Source organism: Colossoma macropomum, unplaced genomic scaffold (genome assembly GCF_904425465.1).
Source record: "Colossoma macropomum unplaced genomic scaffold, Colossoma_macropomum, whole genome shotgun sequence".
Lineage (NCBI taxonomy): Eukaryota > Metazoa > Chordata > Actinopteri > Characiformes > Serrasalmidae > Colossoma > Colossoma macropomum.
In genome coordinates, this window is record NW_023494810.1 from 25,320,055 (window position 1) to 25,345,360 (window position 25,306).

Here is a 25,306-nt window from a genome sequence, read left to right on the forward strand (position 1 = left end):
TCAGACATGTGGCATGCAGGAAGCTGCCAACAAGAGGCTGTTCTCACTTGCAAAGATTTTCAGCCACAATATCAAAATATCGGTATCGGCCCTGAACTACAATTTCACTGCATCCCTAACAACAATAAACCAAAACTCAAAGCCTATTCATTTGACCCCACTGTTTTAACAAGATTTTAATTAAACAATGTCCAGCACCTGGAGTGGAATGAGGCTTTTAAAATGATCCAAATTTCAAACACGGCCAGGCTCCTGAATGGCAGGCCAGAATGTTTTGCAGACTACATTTCACAATGTCACAGCGCTCCATGCTCCATCCCGTTTAATTGCCAACTACATTTCCTGACTGTGTTGAATTAGAGAGAAATGTGACTGTTATTGATGTATAAATTGCCCAAGAATATTTCACACAGCTTGAATGTTTTGCAAATAGCTAATCAATAAGAAAAATAAATGACATAAACCCTCTGCAAATACGTTCATTTGCTGGGCTTTTCAAAGAGACACCAGAGTAGATTTTTGCAGATGCGCTACACATACTGGCCACTTTGTCAGAAACACCTACCGTGCTGGTGTACAGTTAGAGACTGTTATGTTGGTGCATATTCTAGCCTTTCATCAATGGTCAGTTTCTCACCATACAACTGTCCTTGTATATTTTTGGGTGATGGGAGAAACTCCAGCGTCGCTATGCACACTTGTACCAGCACCACACACTACCATGTTAGCGTCACTGCTGTGTTGAGAATGGTGCATCTTCCAAATAATATCTGGTCACCATCACAAAAGATGGGCTACATTCTGTAACTGTACACCTATATGGGGCAGAGGTCTTCAAATCTGGACTTTCCAGTCCTGGATTATGTACTGGTAGGTAAGATACTGAATGGCAACCTAAAGTTCAGTTTAAGGGGAATGGTCACGTTTGGCTATTTTAGCTACACACACAATCTAAGCCGCTTATCCTTCTGGGTCGCAAGGGGCAATTCACACCCAGGGGCAATTTAGTGTGTCCAATTTGTCTGACTGCATGCCTTTGGACCGTGGGAGGAAACCGGGGCACCCGGAGGAAACCCACACAGACGTGGGGAGAGCATGAAAACTCCACACAGAAAGGACCCTGGTCGTCCAGCTGAGGAGTCGACTGCGCCACTGTGCCACGCTTAGTTGAAAAACAGATAGTCGAAAAATCAATATAAAAAAATATATCATATTTTTATTATATATTTTATATTTTTATAGTGTCCACAGAAAGAGTTCCAGTCTGGTTTTGATAGTCAAATAGTCAAAACTGTAAATCCTTCTCAAAGTTTTCTGGCTAAAAGTGTTTTGAACACATTGTTTCTCATTACATCTAATGGTGTGTTTATGTCTGAGTTCAGGTTATTTATAGTGGCCAACCACTCGTTACCTCTCTCAGCCGTGCGCAGTAAAGACTGACTTTTATTCCTGCTAATTATTCAACAACACAACTCGGCACACTAACTCAGAATAAATATGTTTATCAATTTCACAGAAAATGTAGTTTATTACCAAACACAGCGATGCAAAACTTGCAGTAGATGAGGGGGTGTGGTCATGCCGTGCAGTGCCAATGTAGCCGATAAGCTGAAACAGTGCGGATGGCAGAGGAAGGCATCAAGCTTTATAGGTTTTGGAACAAACCGATCAATATTTCTGGAACTACACTGCAAAATGTCATGATTTTTGTTCTGGATATTTATTTACGAGTCTCGAAAATTGATCAAGACTATTTGACAGTGTGACTGATGGCCTTCTACTAATTACAAAAAGAACTGGAACTGGATTCAAGGTCCGGATGTGAACACCTCTGATATAGTGGATACGAGGTCCTAATACAGTAGACAGCACCTGCATGTCCTCATTAACATGCACAGTTAACATGAACGAACATGGTAACCCAACTGAAGCAATCAAGCAAACACAATGTGAGGCCTTCGCATGATGCGGGGTTATTAGTAAACTCCGAATTGCTGACAGCGTCTCACAGCAGTCGTAACAAAAGACCTGAGGTGTTGCGCTTTGTTTGGGTCACGCTTCCGCGGGCGCTTGGGGGGTAATCAGGTTGTTCATAATGGAAGTCAATACAGCAGGTGTGAGGGATCTGTGGCTAGGTGGGCTGCGAGGGGATAATAGGGGAAGCAGGGAGAGAGCGAGAGAGAGAGAGCAGGTGCTGCTTCGCTGAGCGCAAACAGAGCAAAGCCACTCGGCAGGCGGGTGAGTGGCTCTCCGAGAGAGTGGATCATCTGCCGAGTTCATTAAAAATGCCTGGAGGACACGGCCGCCATCATCTGCGCTCGACTACAGCAGCCTGCGAATGACAAAGAGGCGGCAATCGGGGGAGCGGTAAGGAATTAGCTGTGGCGCACACATGAAAGCAGCGAAAACACATACACAGAATATGATAATTTCCAGCCCTAGGTTAATGTTTCCATAACTGACACTTCTTACGTGAGTAAGGCAGCCAGAGGCAAAGCCTCGCTATAAGAAGCAATCCATCTCACAGTTCAGAATTTTATATGTGCTTCCTAGCAATGAAAACCATGCAAAAGATCTGAAGTGAATTAGTGATCACAGACTTGGACCCTATGTGGATTGCAACCTGATACGATTTTAACCAGATGCATTTTAACTTGGTAATCAAATGCATCTCCATTTAGACTGGAATTTGATTGTTATATGGCAGGTAATATGCAAATCAGCTCAGAAACAACAACCTATTGCATGTGTTGTTCCTCTTTTTTCCCCAGTTCCACTGAACAGATGGTTGCCATCTCAAAAATCACAACTTTGCATGAGATTATTCATTTCCATACACCGGCTTTACACCAATGTATTCAAGAAAACAGCCTTGTAGAATAATTAGCCTCCTGAAATAGTCATTGCAGTCATAGACCATGTGCATTAAAGCGCAATGTATTGCAGCGAGATGTTGAAGTAAAGACAAAGCAAAGTGGCTCTTTTTTTAACCAACTCGGGCTGCTCAAGGCGACTGATTTCAACTCTAAGGAGAAACTCAGGTATCTTTTTTTAGTGGTGGCAGTCTATACTGCAAAAAATGGTATCTTGTCAAGTGAAATGGCCTTAAATCAAGTTGAAATATCTATATTTTGAGATGGTTATGCACTTATTATAAGATTATCTACCTTATTTCTAGACATTTTTACTTGTTTTAGGTAATTTTATTATGAAAAATTCTCTCTCTATACTGGCAGATAATAAGTTTCAAGCACATTTCTTAAAATACGTAAAATGATCTGCCAATATAGTGAGATAATTTTACTTAATAAAATGACCTAAAAATAAACAATCTTCACAAATAAGCTAGATAATCTTAAATTATGCTTACAACAATCTCAACAGGTCGTGGCCGCTTGGATTTACACTTTTATAGCGTCTGGTTAAAATGCATCTTAGATCACCTGCTGACATGGTTTAAATAGTTTTGGGTGCATTTACAACTGCACTTCTTTGCGTATAATCTCTATTCGGATATATCTGCTGATACTCAAGATGCATGAAACGACCAGGTGTAAACGGAGATGACCCTAGAACTCGGAATTCCATCCTGAAATATATTAGAAGCCCACTGGAGTGCCTAGTAACCAATAGGCCCGTCACAATCATGGAATTTTAGCTAATGACTAACTGTCACAAACAGTTGCAATTACCAAATTGGCTTTTTGGTACATGCATAAAAGGACCAAATTGGCATGATTTAGCTATGTTACCTCCCAGCTGTTTATACTAAGTAGCTCCCAACTTCAATAAATACAGCTCAAGCTCAAACAAACAAACAAACAAACATCTTTCAATGCTACCCTCTAGCAGTGTTACAGAACAAACTAAAACTTACCATTACGCATCTCTATAAACACATGTTCGGCTTTTATTTACATGTATTTGGTATAATGTTATTGGTAGCTCCACTTTCCTCCATGCAACAGACTGGGGATTGATTCCCTACCCCTGCAAGCACACCATGATATAAGAGTCCTTGGGCAAGACTGCCAACCAAAGAGTTTACCAAGGTTACTCTAGAAGTCCCTGAATCAACACAAAAGCTTTCTTTCTCTCTTTTTTATGTTTTATACTTACAGTGGAGAGTCCCTCACGAGAGGAAAACACTCGGAACTCAAGACTAGAGCATTTTTTAACGATTACTGGCTGAGTCAGGGTGACGTGCACATAGCAGCAAGAACACAGGACTGAGCAAAGAGCAGCGTGTGAGCAACCCTTAAATAAGGTGTCCACAGCTGTCACCGCTCAGCCTTAATGAGCTTTTCCTGCCCTCCGGCTCCTCCTAGTGGCTAGAGACGTCCCAGCAGGCTACCTGGATGTTACAATTGCAATCAAAATCTTTTTAGCCAAAACAATGATAAGGAAATTAGTGCTGTGATTGGGTACTTGCGATAGTGCTGGTTTAGTTTAGTTTAATTTGTTTGTTGTTTGAAGTCTGCTGCCAGCTTTAGAACCTGCAGACCACTCCATGTACAATCTGAGTTCTCTAGGCGATAGATCTTAAAATTCAGACCCCGAATCCAGTTTCCAGTTCTTTTTGTAACCATTGGTAGATTATAGAACTGCTGATGTAACTGCCCACCTAGTGTCAGTCCCACATTACAAAACCTAGGACCAGAAACTGAAGGTCTAGATGTGAAGATCTTTGCTCTAGTTGTATATAAATGGTCAGTTTCTGACCACATAAACCTATATTTTGAGGTGTGGATCACTCTCAACCTAGCACTAACACTGATTATGAAGGAACATCACCTTTAAAAGAGGTAAACCTGAGCTGACGTTGAATGTATATCCAGGAAGCACTTCATAACATCAGCTTTGGTTTGTTGAGCGCTCTCCTTTTTCATTCCTGTCTCCAGGGAAAGGATGTTACTGCATAGCAGTATGAAAGGTTTATCATAATTATGAAGAAATGGCTTTTAACTGCAGTCCAACAAAGCCTTTTAAATGGTCTAACCTATCCTGCTATCCAGCCTCCATTCTATTACAGTAAATGCATCTGGTGTTCTCCTTCCCCTCCCTGGTTACTGATTCCAACCTGCTTCCTAATTAGCATGTACTAATCACGTCTTCCTGTGTCTCAATGACAGACTTGAGGCGTTGCTATCTCTCTCGGAATAAACAGACTCCCTCTCTCTCTCTCTCTCTCTCTCTCTCTGTTCTACCAACACCCACTGCATGCTAACTAAGTACCAGCCAACAGACGACGGACTGTGCATACCAGGCAACAGGGGACCAAGTATGCTAACCCTAGTGTCCACCTTAGCCTTAGGCCATGGCGCCATGGCAGGTCCCTCGGAAGAGGAAGGCTGTGGTCAGCCATACTTGTGGGACCTACCGCTGGGCTAAGCTCTTGCAGTGAAAATTGGCCCCCAGAGATTATCCCTGATTAGCGGCTAGCAGATACGAAAGCTCCTCCACCTACAAAACCCTGAAAAAGCAACGCTAACTAGCGCAGTTTGTGCTTCACACCCACACACACAGGGATGGACATGTCAACACGTGGATGCGTGCGCACTCAGGAAACACATACATAAGCGCAATACATACTAGCCTCATGTAAAATGATTAGAGGGACATACAGAGAAAGACATAGAGACATATAGAAATAACAGCCAAGACTCTCCACACACGTATAGAACAATATGATTGTTAGCACAACAACCTCAGGAACACTTTCCAGAGCTTCATGCAGCAGTAAGGGTAGTACTACAGATTTGATTGCGACTGCGATTAAAAAAATGTCTTTTTGAACAATAATGGCTTTCATTGATACCTCAAAGGCACATAATTAACTAAGGAGGAAAGAGCTTGTTTAGAAGATAATGAGCCCCCTTTTCCAAAGTCTTTCACACTTCAGATATGAAAACGCACAAGTTTAACCCACAGTATGTTTAAAAAAAACATAAAATCTTGCCTTTTTATGACCAAAGCAGAATATATTTGAATAATAAAGCACACTTTCAAATGTACTCCTCTGTGTGCTATGAGCTTAGCATGCAGCTTTAAGGCATTTTCTTACTGCTGCCCTCAGTGTCACAACTACGAACAAAATCAAATCAAAACAAAACCTGGTATTTCATCGGTTTACAACCAAACACACATCCCATTCAAAATGAATCCAGGCAGTTTGACAACTATCCAAATTTTAAAGTAAATCACTGTTTTCACATTTAGAACTGTAACTAGCTTAAGCAGTAAATGTAATCATCAATTGGCCATGACTATACGACTCTGTCCCATCCTGGTAACTTAAGTTCAATCCATTAATTGATATTTGGGTGACAGTTTACTCTGAGTGGTCCTTTTTAGATGAAGCAAACGCTCTACAGACTCTCAGTAACATGTCAAAAACACATAAGGTTTAGGGTTAGGTTTTGGGTTGAAGTTCAGGTTAGGGTTAAGATTAGGGCCAGGGTGAGGGTTAGGTGTTGGGTAAGGTTGGGTAAGGTTATTTTTCGCATAATGGAAGTCACATAAAAAAATACATCTACTTAATGTAAGTAATGTATCAACAGAACATCCACAAGATATTTACTTCAATGTATTCAGATGCTTCACTACTGATATTTTACTGATGTTGTTGATGTGTTACTAATAATCTGTTAAGAGTTTATTAATCATCTACAAAGGATCACTCCAAATAAAGTGTTATAGATATTTGTAATATTCCATTTCATACAATACTCCAATCCAATATGAATTGCAGTTTACGTTAAATTGCCATCAGCAGAGCTGAGTCGTGATCTGTTTTGATAACCCTGTACTTTCCAAATTGCCCGAATTCATTCTGACTGTAATGTGTGCTCATTCAGGAACCATGTATGTGTGTGTTTTTGCTTGGAGTGGTGGCACCATCAAGTGGCACAGTCACCTTTTAGTTTTTAATGCCTTAAAGCTTGACTGCGCCATTTGTTTCAACCAGAAATGTACTTACCTGCTTTCAGAAATCAACCGAAGTGTCAACCGGGAAATGTGAAAGTGGTTAACAGGCTGGTAAACACATACTGGAGAAGTCCTAATTGCACACTAGGGAAGTGCACTCTGACACATTTTGATATTCAAGTAACTGTTAACAAACAAATAACAAACAAAAAAAGGAATGAAATTACCCTACTAGACCTTACCGTGAGCCATTTTTTAGGTGTCAGCACTGGTGTTAAGAGGCTAAAAACATCAGTAGCGCAAAGATTTAGCAGCACCCAGAGGAATACATTTAAAAACATATTTTATTGTTCAAAATTAGCCAAAAGAAACCAGTGTTAGATAAGAAAATGAGGCTGCGTCTTCAGATGAGCTAACACTACACTGTCAAATGCTGATGAACACTTGTCGTTTCCTACATGAGGTCTTTTCTCCTCAGTGGACAAAGTCCCAATATGTTAGTTTGTCAGAGAAACATCTTTCACTGTTTCTGTAAATAGGTAACATCAGCTACAGGAACTTGCGTAGTCTTGTTAGCGATGAAACCATGCTGTCTTCTAAGTTGGGCTTTCACAACACGCTCAGGTTAAGGCACTCATTTGCAGTAGCAAAGTGTAACTATCACATTTTACAGTCCTGTTAAAACATAATAACACATTATGCAAAATTATTATATGTGCACATATAGTTGCTATGACTGTCTGTTTATGGCTGATTTATATTCCTGCGAAGATGCATGTAAATGCATATGTACTGGGATGTGAGATGGGGTTCATGAGCTCACAGAGGATTACAGAGGCCACAAAACTACAGTCGTATGCAAACGTTTGGGCACCTCTGGTCAAATGACACATTTTGTTGATTTTCTAAGAGAAAATAAGTTCAGACATCTTCTAACGAGAACACACATCTGCACAATTTAATGCACAATTACATCTTTTTGCTAAATTAAACAGATTGGGGAAAAAAATCAAATGTAAGATGCGGCTGGCGTCAAAGATAGGACATATTTTATAATTTATGTTTAATTTTTTCCAGTGTGTTAAACTCATATAGCTTTTACATATACACAGCATTAAGCATGTACACAGAAATTGTGCACTAAAATTTGCAGAACCATTTTTTTGCTTAACTAAGTGTGTTTTCTGTAGGGCATGTGTTATTTATTTTCACTTAAATCAACAAAAACGTTATTGTATTTTAATGGGGATGTTTTGCACATGACTGTATACACTGTCATCATCAAGCAAACTCTTATAGACAATCTGGCATGGTGGGGGTGACAGGAGACCCAAACAAAATCAAATGGACAGTTTCGTAATAAACTGGTAAAATATATATAATATTATATAACATTTCTTCAAAATAAAAAAAAATGAAGCAAGTATTAATTGGTAGAGAGAAAGGAAAAACAGGAGATGCATAATCATTCATTTTCTTCATTTTCTGTACATTCTGGTCTGGACATGTTCACACAGGGCTGAATGATTTGTCGAAATTAGTTGAAACTGAAATCGCAATTTTCAAATCACAACAGTTGCAATTAAATTTTTATCATACGCTATTTAATACTCATGTCACTTGAGCAAATTTAGCCTAATAGTGCAGAATCCATGAGCTTGCAGTGGAAAAAAAATGGATAAGCTGGTGGTCTTGGCTAAAAAGAAGGCCTGGAGACTAATTTATAGAACTGCTTTTAAATCGCAATTGCAATTTTGGTCAGAAAAATTGCAATTCACTTTTTTCAAGAAATCGTTCAGTCATATGCTCACATTACTTGCAAGCATGCCAGTGTGAACAGCTGCACAAATGTTCACAGATATATAGATGCAGAAGTATCATTCGGCCTTTAGCAAGATCATCTCAGGAACTTTTTCAATAGGCTGAATTAATAATGGAAAAATATATGCGCACATTTATCAAAAACACATTAAGAAAACGATTTGGATAAAATCTCTTGCATGTAGAGAATTACATAACTCCTATGGAGACATAAAACACTCTCTCTTCCTCATCGGCAGAGAAATAAAAGGTCTTCGGGAGCTTTGATATTTACTCTGCGTGCATTGTTTCTCCCCCCACACTCTCCCCCCAGAGTTGAATTGGCTTAGTTACATCAGCAGCTTATATAACAGTGTGGATTTGGGGAACAGTGGCGGTTTGCGCCGTCCCGCTGATGTGGGACCGCCGTGGCTCGTGTTTTTTCTAATGGCTGAGATTAGGGCCTGGGCTTCAGCAGGAAAGGCCAGGCTCCACCTGCAGCGCGGATTTTGAGGACGGCCGCGATGACAAAAAGGGCATCGGCGGATCCCAGCAGTGTTTATTAGCGGCACTGGGAGCCAGAGGAGGGAGGTGAAATATTTAAATAAATGAAATAAAGATCGCTTATTGCCACGGGCCTGGTTGCACAGTGAAAGATTAATGCTCCTCTTCCGCAAATACAGCTCGGAGGGACGGGGAGAGTCACTTTTCCTGGGCAGGGACATTCATAAAGAGAAAAAGCCAGGAGAGTTCCACACAGGAAGCGGCTGAGGAGTGAAGAGTGGAGGGAGGGAGGAAGTGGGGGAAGAAAGAGAGGGATAAAAGGAAGAGCAGAGGAGATGAGTGATGCCCAGTGAGTGATCTAATCTGCCCACCACGAAACAAGTGTGCAGATTTCTGAATCGGTTTGTTCATTCCAGGCTTCAAAGTGCAAAATTGTGACTAACTCGTCTTATTTGCTCAAATTTCAGCATAAAGAGTGTGAACTTATTTATTACTTTCAATAATTTGATAACATAAAAACAGTGTGAAAAACATTACTGGCATTAATCACTTGTGTTAATTAAGCTGCTAGTTTAGCTGCTTGGCTAAGCGTAGTCTCGAAGGGCCAGACATGATCTTGAGAATACAAGTCTGAGGACAACTTTTTAAACTTTTAGCGCTGGACTGCAGGAAAAACCACCACAAACAAGGGTATTATATCTCCCCCCCCCAGCCCCACCCCCAAAGACCCTCAGGTGCATGCTCTTTTAATGCTCAGAATACAGCATCACCTTTTATTACTTGCCTGGTGATATCTACTAAACCTAATGCATGGTCTGGAACAGTGGTGACCAACCTTCCTCCTGGAGATCTACTTTCCTGCAGAGTTCAGCTTCAACCTGCATCTGAAACGCTGCCTCCTCCTTACCTACACTAATTCATCTGATCCAGCCAATCAGGGGCCTCTGTAGTAGTTGATTAGCTGGAGTAGGTGTGGCAGATTGTGGTTGGAACAAGACGCTGCAGGAAGGTAGATCTCCAGGACCAGGGTTGGTGAGCCACTGATCTAGAACAATGGAATGATCTAGATCTAGAACAAAAAGCTGAAAAAGAACAATGGAATGTTTTTTCTCGTAACAAGAGGTCGTATTTCATTTTAGCTCTTGTAACGTGACACACATCAACATGCTTGGTTGAAGTTTTTAGGGGGACTTTTCAGCGACGCCAAGTTACGTCACAATCATGGGGCTAATAACAGGTTAGTTGTCAGTTGCACAATGTTGACAAGCGCACCATTGTCTTCTACCTTGAGCTGCATTGGATTGCTTTAGAAATTTCACTTTTAGCTTGTTCCCACCCAAGTAAGCCAATGTTCCCACCCATATTTAGCCCAAAAATTCATACGATTGTCCCCAGATGTTCTCAATTTGAGATCGCAACTGGCTCTGTGAGACCAGACTAAGTGCAACTTCAGCAGCCACTCATGCCATTACAGACTTTTTTCTAAACCTTCACTTATGCAACACTCACTTGTGGACTTTTGACATAACATGACTTACAAAAATGCCTTTTACTGCAGTTATGAATCCAACTTGTTCTCTTCTCACCTTGAAAAAAATCATGTATTTAATGAATATTTGACAAAAACAAATGCCCTCGAATGGGGCGAGAGTTAAAATGTTAAAGGTGCCTAAACCGTAATAATAATTAGGAAACATCTGCATGGATGTTTAAAAGCATCATTAGAGAATCATCAGTAATAAACAGGGCATTTCTGCTTCCAGCCTGCAGCCAAGCTAGAAAGCTCCTCCGGCTGTACCGCAAATCTGAGACGCAAACTTCACAGCTCAGTTCAAAGTGCCGGCAGCTTTTCACACTCTGCTCTGCTGCAAGCTTAACTAACAGTCTTTGGCAAGAAAATGAATACAGGAAAAAGCAGTAGTCATGTTGCGGCGTGAAGAATAGCTGTCAACCGATGACGAGGATTCGGAAGGTGTGTATAAAAAAAAAGGAAAAAGAAGAAGACAGGCTCCAATTTAAATGCTAGGCTATACTTACTGTTGTGTGTGTGCGCGTGTGTGTGTTAGACAAGGCTGCCTCAAACAACATTTTACAGGCTTTGAATACTCATTCTCAAAATCACCCTTTAAAACAACACGCACATTTCATGATTGACCATCATCTTGAGTTTGTTTATTACTGCCATTCAAACTACATCCAGTAGTCGTCAACAAGGTATGACTGGCCAGCTACTTGCTTGTTCAAATACAGGTCTAACAAATTAGAATTATCATTTTATTTATTGTCATCATCAGGATCATCACCATCATCATCATCATGCTTGTGGTTTTTGACTAGTTTGCTGTCTGAAGCCGACTCGTTTACAGGGCATGCTGAGCTTAGCTGAGCTACAGAGAGTGAAGCGGAGGATTGAGGAGCATTTGGAGCTACAAGCTCAGCTGAACAACCACCCTGGTGCAGCCTGTCCTCCTGCAGGGCAGCGAGGCTGCTGAAACTGATCACTTGCACCCCTAGAGTGGGGTGGAGAACTTCAACCCACAGCAGACTCCTATCTCTAGCTGCGCTTAGGTTAGTAGTGGGCGATATGGCAAAATTTAAATATCCCGGGACATCAAAAAAGCTTTACAATACACGATGCCTCACAATATTTTCTCTGACATCTGATTGATTGGAACGGACAAAAATGTTTAAAAAACATTTTAAAATGAGTATTTATATTAAAATATTCAAGCCTCTTATCGTAAATTTTGCATTAAGCATTTTTCCTATCATCCGATAATTTAAAGTGCTCCCACGCATGATTTCTTTCTGAGGCATTTTCTGCTACATTAGCTTCAATGGTCTTGAGAAAAGTGGTTTGATGCACTCTGAGGTGATGCGGATGCCTAGTATTAGCACGGATTTATGTGTGTATTCAACTAATCCAGCTACAATTATTTATGCTATATTGTATCTGTCATATACTGTTTTCCATATATTAACAATAACCATTCTTTTCTGTGGCTTGGAAAATAGTTGAAGCTTCCACAAACTACAAAGGATTCCCAGTGTAATGAATGAATACTCAAGTATTCAGATTAACATTATAATGCCAGCCATAGTAAAAGGCAATCATGGATAATGGTGAGTGTGTTGAAGGGAAGGTTCGTTGGCTAATTAAAGCGTATGTTGCTGACAATCATGGCAAGTCTTCTGGGGTCTGTGTGCTTGTGTGCTGTGTGGACGCACAATAGGCTCCACAGCCATGACCGTGTATGTATGTGTGGATCCACAAAAGTAGGCTCAGTCATGTGTGAGGGGTGAGGCCACAGTGGCCCGACTCCTCGGTCAAGTCTGTTTGCACACTGTATTCACCTGAGTATGCCCAGTAGGACTCCTCCGCAGCTCTACGGTGCCTGTCCCCCGTCGCCCAACCATGCTGACCTGCCTGATCGCCTCCGGACAAAGCTGAGGGAGAGAGGAGGAGAAGGTCAGAACATACAAGACTGAAGATTCTTTACTGCCAAACAACAATGACGGTAGTATTTGAACTGAAGTGTCACACAGAAAAGTTTTTTTTTTAGCTTCTTACAAATTATTTGAAAGCTATGAAACTGACAAGCCTATTAGAATCACCTTATACACTCATCTGAAACAAACTGCTATTGCTGCAAACACATATTCCAAACTTTGAAATAGTAGCGTGTAGTAAAGGTGCAGTGTGTAAGATTCAGTGGCATCTAGAGGTGAGGTTGCAGATTGTAATTAACTGAATACCCCTCCCTCACCCTTCCCTTTCCCGGTGTGTAGTAAAACCTAAGGTGGCCGTCAGGTTTTCGCTTCTTTGATAACGAGGATTCACTCTCTCTCGCTTTTTCTTGTGCCAAATAATTAGTTTGACCGTCCATTTTTCAAAATTCAGGTCCTCAAACTTCTCACAACACAGAATGGTTAACATCGGCAGCAACCACTGATTGTTCTTCTTTTTATGTCTTCCAACCGGTACAAGAGCACCACCAAATTCAAGCTGCCACTTCAACGTAAATATCCCAAAGGCACTCTCTAGAGCCAGTGTTCAGTTTGTCAATCTTGGGCTACTGCAGAAACATGGCGGCAAAACATGGCAGCCTCTGCTGGAAGAGGACATGCTCGCTATGTAGATATGAAAGGCTCATAAAAAGCTTACGAAACACAACGATTCTTACAAAAACATGGTTTTATATACTATATTTAATCATTCAGAAAGTCATTCAGAGTGGTTTGATGTGAAATGTTCTGTTCTAGAGAAACTTCAGAGTCAGAATTGTTCACAGTGGTGGTGATAGGAACCAGACGTCTGATGCCTTTAAAAACTACCTCACAGAAATGGTTATGAATGAGATACATGCAGGGTGTTGTAAGGAAAAACAGGAAAGTTTTTTTTCAGATTTACCACCATTTTACCATCAACATTACATGTCGAAATTCCGAAGAGACGTGTAAGTTCACTGGTCACTTTGGATAAGAAAAACAAGTTATACATTTGCTTTGTAGATATGGAGACCCCGGGTTCCTATCACCACCACTGTAAAGAATTGAGTAAGTGAGTAAGTTTCTCTATAATGAACCACTTAACATCAAACCACCCTGAATAACTTGATCAAAAATTCCTTTTAATGTGACAAGTTTTATTACATATAAGCTTTAGTTGTAATGCTTCACTGGTGATGAAATATTCACACAATGTAAAGAGCAACTGACATTTTCAGATGGTATATTTTCAGATAGTAATGCACTATAGTCTGTGCAAACATTACAATAGTGCAAACTGGAAGAAACATTAGTACACAATTGGAAACAGACTTCTCTGATGGCTGAAGGAAAAAGAGAGGCTTGTTTGCATGATCAAGATCTGCCAGAAGAAGTTGCTCAAATATGAGGTGTGCTGGGCCACAAGGGTTATAGGTCATGTGTGGAGCCCTGAAGCCTTTTTTGCCCATTTTCCTTGATAACATGTACACAAATACAAAGACACTTTTTATTTTTTACTTGAATCCACAGTTTAGAGAACAATAGACCCCAAATTTCCATTCACACACAGACATAGACACGTACAGTCTGTCTGAAAGCATTAATTAATTCATTTGAATGCAAACAATGCCAGCGGATTGGACGAGGAGAGCGGTGCACTGCCATTTGCACAGTTTTTAATCTGTCTGGCTGCTGACCATCCTGCATAATGCAGGTCGAATCGCTCCGTCTCTATGCTTTCCTTGTCCTCACTGCACCTGTTTACCCACATGCCAACCCTACGGCAGAAAACTGGACATGAGGAGAATGCTCCACACAAACTCATCTCTCATACGCCAAAGAAAAAGGACGCTCGGAAATGAGAAACGTTTTCATTATCTGTGCCATTACACGAAAGCTATTAACATGTTGTGTGGCCTTAGGTTATGTTACTCATTCCTTCAGAATAATTACATATAAGCATGATTTGATATTATTTTTCATGTTTTCCTTCATCAGTGTTTTCTCACTACAATACACACTGTGTAAACACATGACACAACCACTGGGAATCCCTGTGGTGTCAACTAATCAGTCAACAGATCTGTAGGCCAATAAATACAACCAAGCTAGCATTAGCTTAATTCATACCTAGGCAGTCGAACAAAATCGCTAAGAAAATAGAGATTCTATCTTTATCCAGCACAAAATGGATGTCGAAGATAAGGTTTTTTCTTTTTTTCCTTTTTTTAGCACAAGAAATGAAGCCAAAAAGTATCAAGATAGCCAGGTAGCTACTTTGCTAACTTCAGCTCTTGGTTTGTCATCCACCTCAAGTTATTTCACAGTTATTTCTGTGCCCAAAGTAATCCATTCTCTCAACTTTACTTTTTTTAAGGACATTTACTGTAGTTATAACACTGAAATAAGGTATTCAGGCAGCTATTAGTAACATTACAGACCTGCCTTCGTTCTGCATTCACCAGTTAACTAACAGATAAAAACAGTCCAGCCCAAAAATTCACCCCAAAGTAATTTTCAAAAGTTCCTATATCATCAGAAGGTGGTTTTATTAGTTTTTAAACTGGAAAATTTCACTCCGGAGACGACAGCAGCACCACTGTAGTACGCAACAAAGTATGTTTACAGTGGATGCAGCGATGGCTAATTTTTTTATTTGAGGAGCATCACATTATTAGATCAAATATGACAAAAATACTTGAAATACTAAAACAACTGGTCTCAGTATAGTGTCATAAAGCTCCAGCAAAAGTTCTAAACATGATTTTAAAACATTGTAATATATGAGTAATACATACATTTATTATATATAGACACACACAAAACACTAAGCTGGTTTGATTCAAATAAACCCACAATGCACCTGGTACCTGGTGCCCTAAAATATACACGTATGCATCTTCAACAAAGCACACAACAATATTACAATATTAAAGCTGACACATCGTCTTGTAATAATGATGACACTATGTTTATTTTTCCCCCCTTATGCAAGAATGTCTTGCATTCAGCAACTCCCATACATTATACAGTAAAAGAGAGAAGCATAAGAAGTACATGCACATCCATGCACACAAACACAGGTGCAGTAACATATTAGCCTTTGATCTCAGGCTAAACCCATTCATTAAGCCATTTTTAAACAGCAATCTGGTTAAAAAATTGCTCTATTAGAGGGAGAAAATGCCCCCCTTTCCCGAATACACACACACACTCACTAGTATTTACGACCTGGCTGTTATGGGATCGGTTAGCCTCTCCTTCATTAAACATGTATGAAGAGCTAAATAAATAAAGGAGGGCTGATTGGCGAGTGAGTGAGCTGAGGGCTAAAGCGCTGAAGCGCTAAGTGCTCGAAGCAGGAGCCTGAGGACCAAGGGATTGAGCAGAGGGGCAGGAGAGTGGGGGCCGGGGAGGCAACGTTGGAGACCAGAACTGGAACAGGGGGCACAGAGTCTTGATGTTGGACCACAAGATTGAAGCAGGGGGCATACAGACCCAATACTGGAGCACAGGACTGAAGCAATGGGCTGGCCAGTGCTGGAGACTAGAACCGGAGAGGGTCCTCCAGGAGCACAGGAGCACAAGACTATAGAAAGGAGGATCGAGACCCAATGTTGAAGCAAGGAGGAAGGGCATCCAAGGTTTGAGAAGAGGACCACAGCACAGGTGAGGGATCAAACCATGAAGCAGGGACCAGAGGACTCAGTGTTGGAGTAGAGGATTGCAGCAGGGGCAGAAGATCCAATGACAAGGACTGGAGCAGGAAGCTGAGAATCCAACATTGGATCACAGGACTTCAGTACCGATAAGGGACTCGCCGCTGGACCATAGGACTGTGGCAAAAGGCTGGGGCAAGATACAGGATGCAGCAGGGGTCAGGGGCATAATACCACAAGACTTGGGCAAGGATCGGGAATGCATTCGTATAGACTTGAAAATAAGAGCTGGTGATGCATTGTTGGAGGGGCACATAATTGCACAGGACTGGAGCACAGGAGTTGGGACCCATTGCTACAAAAGAGGGTTGAGGAGACCAGTGCTGCAGAAGGGGGTTGGAATACAGGGCTCAGTATTCAATGTTAGAACAGAAGGTTTGGGACTCAGAAGACAAAGCACTGGCTACCGTAAAAAGCCACAGCTATCTCATGCATGTGCTGTCTTCTACAATTTAGAACACCAACCAGGGGACTGTGTCTCAAAGCACGTTCAACTTAGACTAGGTTTCTGACTGCCAAATGTTGGGCTTCCAGCACTGTCACCACACTAGTGTTTACTGAAGTAATAACTGCTTTATTATCTTGATATCTATGCAGTATAACCCGTCTCATGACTGAAAAGTGATATTTCACGTGACTCATCATGAGGGGAAAAAAGTGGCATGAAAAGGACCAATGAGTCCACCTCCGCCATAAAGAGACCTGACTCGTCCAAGAGGTGTTAATGATCTGAAACGATCCCAGTAAAAAGCAGTCCACTGTAGTGAGACAGAAAATCCAGGACTGAATTGAGCCTAAAGTTAGCTAGCCAAGCAAGAAATCCTGCTTCGTCAAACAGTCACCAGGCCAACTAGCAATTAGACCAGTCTAGAACTCCAGGCCAGGATGCAATTCTGGGGCTCCTCAGCTACAATCAGCTGAGAGTTCTCCAAACTCCCCTAAAGCCAGATTTGCTCTTGTTATGGAACAAAAGCTTAACAGAGAGCAAGTAAGCATAACATACACTCATGCCCCAAATCCCCAAACCAAGTGTGAGTTTGTCAGAAGTCCCCTGGCTCAGGTCTGCAGGGAGCCGAGGCCACCTAGGGAGGTGAAGGTACAAGCCGAAGATCAGCCTCCCGGCCTGCTTCTCGCTTTACCTACCCACAAATCCACTGCGACAGGAGTTGGGGGTGAGTGCCATTTCAGATTTGGGCTGACCTGAAATGAGCCTCCACAATCACGCAGGGGTGGCATGGGAGAGAGAAGGAAAGAGGAAGAGAGATCAAAAATGCTACGGTCAACCGAGTTGCTCAAGGAGGAGATGGCTATTTTCCATAGCGTGTCCGCTTGCCGACTACACTGCGGCAACAAGGACGAAGGGCCACGAAGACGTCAGTCAAGCTCTAATGCAATTTAAAGCGCTTCCCTCAAAGCACACTGGGTAAGTAGAGGCTGCTATGAACAATGGGTGACTCTTCTTCTTCTTTGTTTCAATGACAAACAGCCTTCCCGTCCTCTCCCCCCCTAATTCTTGGGGATGGACGCCGGGGCATGCTTGCGAATGCGGATGCCTCGGCTCACTATGGCTTTTCTATGAATTACATTATCGATTGCCGATGCTCTTTGAACGCGAAATGCAATTATGCAATGAAGCGCGCCAAGCTAAGCTACTAGCCTCTCAATATGTCACTCATGCTCTTGGGCCTTTTCTCTCAATCATCCCCCCCTTATCCCAAATCTCGCCATCCATCCATCACTAAATCTCTCTTTCATATTTCATATACTCATGGAGTCACATTCAGAGAGTGGTCGGGATTTGGCCTGCTGTGCGTGTTCTGGATCAGACAGCTGATCCCATTTCCCTCCAGCCTCACTTTTACATGACAATCTCTCTCTCTCTTTCTTTCCCTTTCCATCACTTCCTATGTGATTTGGCACAGCAGGGGTTGGCGTGACACGCAAAAACACATCCCACTCCAAGTGTTTGTCTTTCTCTCACCCTACCGGGTCACTTATTTAACAGACAGCCTTATTGTTAGCAGACAAGCAGCTCTCACACTTCTCCTTGATCCAGCATGCACACACTCACTCCCTCACACCTCTTCCTGGACTTGAACCAGCCCAAGTCTTTGCCCCTCCTCCAAAAGTCTCCAACAGTGCCATATTAATCTCTTAAACACCCGCACCAATAGACACCAGGCCTGGTCTCCGTCCAATAGCAGTTCAGCAATGAGCCATGGGGTGGGATCATGTTCCAACCCAGCGTGTCTGCTGTATCGACAGTTGTTATGGCCCTGTGATGGACAGCAGGCTGCCTGGCAAGGGCTCAGCTTGGACAAGCCTAAGAGGAAGGAGGAACAGAGGATGCGCTGTGGGAGCAGCGTGGGGGCCAGCCAGGTCAGACAGCCAAAGCCAGGTTCAGAGCCCCTCTCTTGGGTCACTCGGAGCGGCGCACTCAGTCTGAGGGCTCAGGGGACCACGTTTCAAATGCACTTCAAGCAGGCAGACGTGCTTGGCACTAGAGGACACTGACAGTTGGCTTTGTGCGTTTTTTCTTGTGTGATGCTTTTTGAGAATCTGGACAGAGCTGTATACACACGTGCATGCACACATATAAGAAGGCAGATCTCCACTCTACACTACACTCTTTGACCATTTTATCAGGTCCACTTACCACAGACAGCCATATGCGAAGGTTTGGGGGTCCTCGGTCAAATTCTGTGATATTGATTTTCTAAAATAAGTTAACATATCCTATACAGAGAACAGACTTCTGCACATTTCACCCTTTGGAAAAAAAAATAAAACATAAAATGTCTTCTGTGCAGAAGTCATGCCAAATTTTATATATATTTTTTTTCAAATAAATAGAAATTATGCACTAAAATTAGCAGAAAATGTCATGCTTAAGTCTGTTTTCTGTAGAGGATGTGTTCATTTATTCTCACTTACAAAATCAATAAAACATGTAATTTGACCAGGGGTATTCAAACTTTTTCAGACAATCGTAGGTGCACTTTGCAGTTCTACAGTGCATCTGTTTCTCTACATGATTTGTTACCGCCCCTCCTTTTATCCCATTCATCAGTGGTCAGGACCCCCACAGTACCGTCACGGAAGAAGTATTATTTGAGGGCTTGACAAAATGTCAAGTTTCGGGCCGAGTTCAGGCAGATTTCAAAGGTGCAACATTAAGCTCAGGTCAGGCTTGGATTTGTTTTCTAATAAGTAATCTTATGTCGTAGATTTCATACACTCAACACTTTCTCATGCAATATAACAGTTTACAGCTGTGTCCGGAATAGCTCTGGATTTAAAAGGTGGGCGAATGCATCCCTGAATGAATCCAGCTGCAAAGTTTAATAATCAAGCATGTACATAAACTGTGTGTACTGGGATCCATTTCTGTTAGCGTTAGTGTACTTGAGTGGGTCAGGTTCGGGTTTCAAATTAAGCAGAACCAGTCAAGCCATGTTGGGTCTCAAACTTGCAGGTACAGGTCGAGTGGTGAAGTTGCTGGAGTGGTGGTCCTGTGGGGGCCCTGACCAATCATGAATAGGGGTCAAGGAAAGTTAAGAAATCATGCAGAGAAACAGACAGACTACAACTGGTAACAGCAGGACTGCAAAGTGCATCCATATATCATTGAAAAAAAAAAAATTCTACATCATTTGAACATTGTCCTTTACAGTCCTTTAGATTGTGTGAAAATTTAATGAGGAAAGGACCAACAGAAATGCTCCAAAATTACTTGAAATAAAATCTCTTTGCATTATCTTTCATTAAAATTGTAAGAACACTTTGTAAAATATTTTGGAGATACTTTTATTTGTACAGCAACAATATGGCAAAAGAATGGACAATGAGTGTAGAAACAAGGAAGGTGTAGCTAAATAAAGTGGTCAGTGACTGTATATACACAGGCATCTTCAACAAAATGAACACTCATCTTCCATCATAAGAGTCCACATACTCACCGTCAAGAATGAGAAGAGGTACACATGCACCCACCTGCCCACCCACACATTTTGACTGCTTTATTTCTGAGTTATGTGGGGCAGGCTAAAACCAAAAATGAGTTTGACACTTTCTGGCCCTGAGTTAGGTAGGCTACTAAGAGAACAGCACTACCTCCAACGTGTGCCCTGTATTATAGAGACAGAGAGAGAGAGGGAGAGAGAGATTTTACCCCGAATGACCGAACACGATCAGAACAAGAGCTTTCTGCCAGCATCCCTACAGACATTCTCACACAGACACACACGCAAACACATACACGCACTCCTCTGTCCTCCAGACCCCGTCAAAATCAATCAGCATCAATACAGTCCAATATGCACAAAGGCCATTCGAACGCACACCCACACACACATATACACCCACGCATGCTGCCAGGCTACGAGCACATGTCATGGAATGTCATTTTGCTGAAACCCACTGCAACGGCGTCTTTTGAAAGCGTTGATGTAACAGAACGTACAATGTTAGCCACGTCTCCTGTGATCAGACCTCTGGCGCCGGCCGGAGCCGTTCTGATGTAACTGATTTATACTTTCTTATTAGCTCCTCGGTCCTCCGTGAGGGAGCCGTCGGGGGCTTGATGGTTGTGTTAGCCCTTCCACGCAGAGGAAGCTGAGTGAAGGAGTGCTCAGGGGGAGGAAATGGAATCCCAAAACTCTCAAACACAAAAAAAAAAAGAAGAAGAAGAAGTCTGTGGGCCCCTTCAGACGTTCTGTAAACATACAAAGAAAGAGATGACTCACAGCCATGAAAAGAGTCTGGCCTTAAATCAGATCGAGAGAAACTCGATCTGCATTTTGGCTGTTTAGTAGTCAGAGTGACGACTTCAAGCTAGATTCAGACTGGCAAGCAACGTAGGCTAACACCATGTTAGCGGAAAACATTTCTGAACTGCACAGTCTCCTACACCGGTAACGCACTATACAGTCTCCTACACCGGTAGCGCACTGCACAGTCTCCTACACCGGTAACGCACTGCACAGTCTCCTACACCGGTAGCGCACTGCACAGTCTCCTACACCGGTAGCGCACTGCACAGTCTCCTACACCGGTAGCGCACTGCACAGTCTCCTACACCGGTAGCGCACTACACGAACCATACAAGCTAATAATTTAAGCCAACAGACAGGCTTTTAGTAATTGTTTGTACTACACTGCAATTTCCATGCTAGCATTCGATGCTGTAGCGCAGGCTAATTAGCATTCTTGCTTTTAAACCTCTTTGAGAGGTTAATTCAAAATACATGTTGCTTGACTTGATTTCTATGCCTGTGTTCGGCTAATCTGGATTAATTTGGACAGGCAAGCGTGCATGCTAATAGCTAGCGAATAAGAATCCAGTGCAGACAGCCCGCTCCCTCCCTCACTGCGGGCCAAATCTAATAAAGTCGGAAATGCCAAACACTCTGGCTGACCTCGACCGAGACTCCGCAGAGAGAAAGAGCGCGAGACAGAGAGAAACGCTGTGCTCGGTCCAACACAAAGAAAGCAACTTATCTCCTGTTCCGTCCATTAGGCTAAAAGAAAGGGACACATGTTGGCTCCGGCTTCATTGAAATGCACAGCAGCTTCGCTCATCCGTGCACTTAACCTTGATTTCTGCTTTTGTCTTTCTGTTCCGAGCAGGAGGAGAGGGAGAGGAGCGAGTGAGTGCGAGTATGTGTATGATGTAGGTAGTGCCCACTTCCCTGATACCATCATTAACATTCTCCGCGACTTGCTTTCCTGAAGGGCGTCCACACAGAGGGCTTGTCCGGAACGTAACGATTCCACCGACCACATGCACACACGCGCGCTCACATGTACATGTGCACCCCAGAATGCCAGACATAGGCTGTCTGAAATCAACACTGCAAACAGTTACAGTATAGGGGAAGGTGATATGGCCCAAAACGTGGTACCATACATTGCTCAGTATGATATTTACCATAATATGCAATTTGGAGATACATGACAACCAATCATACTGCGTTTATGTGCTTTGTTTACAGGTGAAAGAGACAGATGAGCAAAACACGCTACCCACGCTGCAAGGTGTTGTATAAGGCCCAAGACATAAAATATATTTGAATATATTTCTATATGTATAATGGCTGAAACCTTTGATCTACATACTTAATATTCTGTTGTTAAAGTTAAAGACTAAAAGACTATAAATGCTATGAATTATATGGAAACTTGGTAAAAGCACAATTCCAATACAGATACAACTATCAATCCTTATCATTAAAACTAAGTACAATTTTTAAGTGAAGTGAAGTGAAGGGGAATGCCTCCAATTTTTCAGATTTCTGCGTAATTCAACCTTTGAGATGTAAACAGTCATTCGGAGTGGTTAAGGGAAAATTCTCCAATCCAATTGAGACTGAAATTGACCAGGATTTTCCTTACAGCGGCGGTGATTGGAACCAGGAGTCATTTAATATACAACACAAATATAGCCATTTTATTTACAATCCACAATGACCTGAACCTACAAGTGTCTTCTAGTTTTGTTTGTAAAGTTGATAAAACAGTGGTAAATCCAAAAAGGTTGTCCACAACTCTGAAGCCACGAAAAAGAGCTCAAAATCAGAATAAACCACAAAAAGCTGATGTCTCTGTTCTTCGTTCTATATCAAAACTACCCACCAAAAACAATACCAATTCTTTGGTTTAAATTTGTCTTTGAGCGATTTTAAGTCATGTTGTGCATGAAAAACAGGTGACTTCACAGAAGCTCGAGCATTATTTTTGGCGAAACATTCATTCTGATGCTTGTTTTCAGCTTCAATTGTAGAAATGCATTAAAATGATTGTTAAATCAATAATTTTTATTTTGATAACAAATTTGCCCCAAGATTTTCTGTCAGTGGTGTTACAGAAACACAAAAAATGTCACTTATAAAGAAACATGTCAGTTATAAAGAAATCTTTTTATATCTGTGATAAATTCAGCTATAACACTTATAGTTTCATGTGTCACTAAATGATTGTGTCAGTGGTGTTATCCTTGAAACATTAAGCGACTTTACGACTGAAATAAAATAACATAAATGCAATATTTGTGACTTTGAAACTGAAGTGGCAGTGGACTGTATTTTTAGAAAAGCTCAGATTTTGGTCATTTTGTCAGTGGTGTCACTGTCAGTGGTATAGCAGATACTGAGTTATTCCCCCACAGCAGAGGAGAATGGGATACGGAGTGGAATGTAAAACTGAACATCAGTAGCTGCTATAAAGGAATACATAAGTAATGTAATAAAGAGCGTAAGGAATTGAAGTGTGGACCCACATAAACCATTTAAGAGGTTAAAGAAAAACATTTAAAAAAAAGAAGGAAACAGCAAGAAAACAAAGGTAGACAGACGGTGGTGGGGAAAAGAAAGAGTCACCAGGGTCTAGGCAGAACGGAATGCCTCACATATGAAGCACACAGGGACATAATCTGAGAGCGCACCACCTGTCAGCAAGACGTTATTCAAACGGCCCTTTAGTGTCTGGCTAGCATGCTTTAGAGGCTCGCAAATGCACAGAGCTGCCATATCCCCCCCCCACTGCTCCCCAGCTCCGCCCAGCATCGATCTGCTATAGACAGCTCCCAGCTGCACAATGGGAGGCATTCAATGTGTCCTGATGGAAATTAATAGCTCTCTGTTCGGCCTGGTACAAGGTCACAAGGGCAGGCCGACGCACGGCACCACAAACAAATGTGCATGTTGCAGCTTTCTGCTGACCGCTCCTTCAACCTTCATGATCATAAATAGGGTTTATGTTACTAATATGGCAATACAGGGACAGTTTCATGGACCCAAAGGAAAACCTGCTGTAGGTACAGATAGAGATCCTATAGAGGATTACCAGCAACAGCTAAACGCTTGATTTCTTTGAAACTGTCAATACCAAGTCAAAATTAATAATGTAACAATTTTAAAACTGATGAGCTACCTCAGCATGAACTATATTATACACTCAAAGGAAGTCAGAAAAGTAAATAACATGCAAAATAAACAAATTAAATCAAGAAAAATGCATATAAACACAGTGTCCGTAGTTTTTAGTTAATTTTATTTAATAATCAGGCTTACTGTATTTAAACTCGCCAAATATTGTAGTAATATTCACAGAATTTAAATGCAACAAGCATGATTATTATAATAATTACTGTATATAATGTAAAGAGTATGTATAGAATAATACATAGAATTTTATGTTAAACATGTTCGCCAGCTTCTTGTTCCAATGTTCCTGTTCCACCTTAAATAGTGCAGCAGTTACACTCTGGCACGTCAGGCACCATTTAAGGTGGAATGGGAACATTGGAACAAGAAGCTGGCGAATGAGAAGCTGAATTCACCCTCATAAAAAAATCTAACATGAAGAGACATTTAAAAGAAACTATTCCACTATTGTAGAAATGTTTCCTGCCAGAGATGCGAGAAAAGCAGCTATAGCTGAGCTAAAGCTTAAAGGCTGCATTTTGCTATACTAGGACATCAGCACATACTGAGACATATTTACAGCCAAGATGGTAAAATGGACATAAAAGGTGGTTTGATTTTTGTTGAAAGGATAAAATGGCTCTTCTTCTGAAGGCCTCACACAGATTAACTACCAACATAGTTAGGAACTGACAATGGAATCAATGAACTGCGCTTTGATTTCCAATGAGTGGGACAAGTTTCATGAGGAAAAAAGGTTACTCTAGGCCTTCTGGTCCTAATATGTCACTGACTGAGAATTCAAGTTGTAGTCTAAGCAGGTTTCAGTCAGCTGCCAGAACTCTTTATTGAAAAACAACAAGCCAAAATATATTTCAGTTACATGCTAAAATATCTGGAAAGTATTTTAAAAACTTCTAATGTCTGTGTTTAATCTAATGTGTT

At 41.6% G+C, this 25,306-nt stretch overlaps 1 protein-coding gene across 2 annotated transcripts in view; it reads right to left on the reverse strand.

The window, feature by feature from the left end:
* ptprga (protein tyrosine phosphatase receptor type Ga) overlaps positions 1-25,306 on the reverse strand; it is a 430,472-nt gene that overhangs the window by 311,901 nt on the left and 93,265 nt on the right. For both annotated transcript variants that reach the window (XM_036559788.1, XM_036559789.1), the window contains exon 2: positions 12,586-12,678. In XM_036559788.1, coding sequence (XP_036415681.1) covers positions 12,586-12,678 — 93 coding nt within the window. The remainder of the gene's footprint in view (positions 1-12,585; positions 12,679-25,306) is intronic.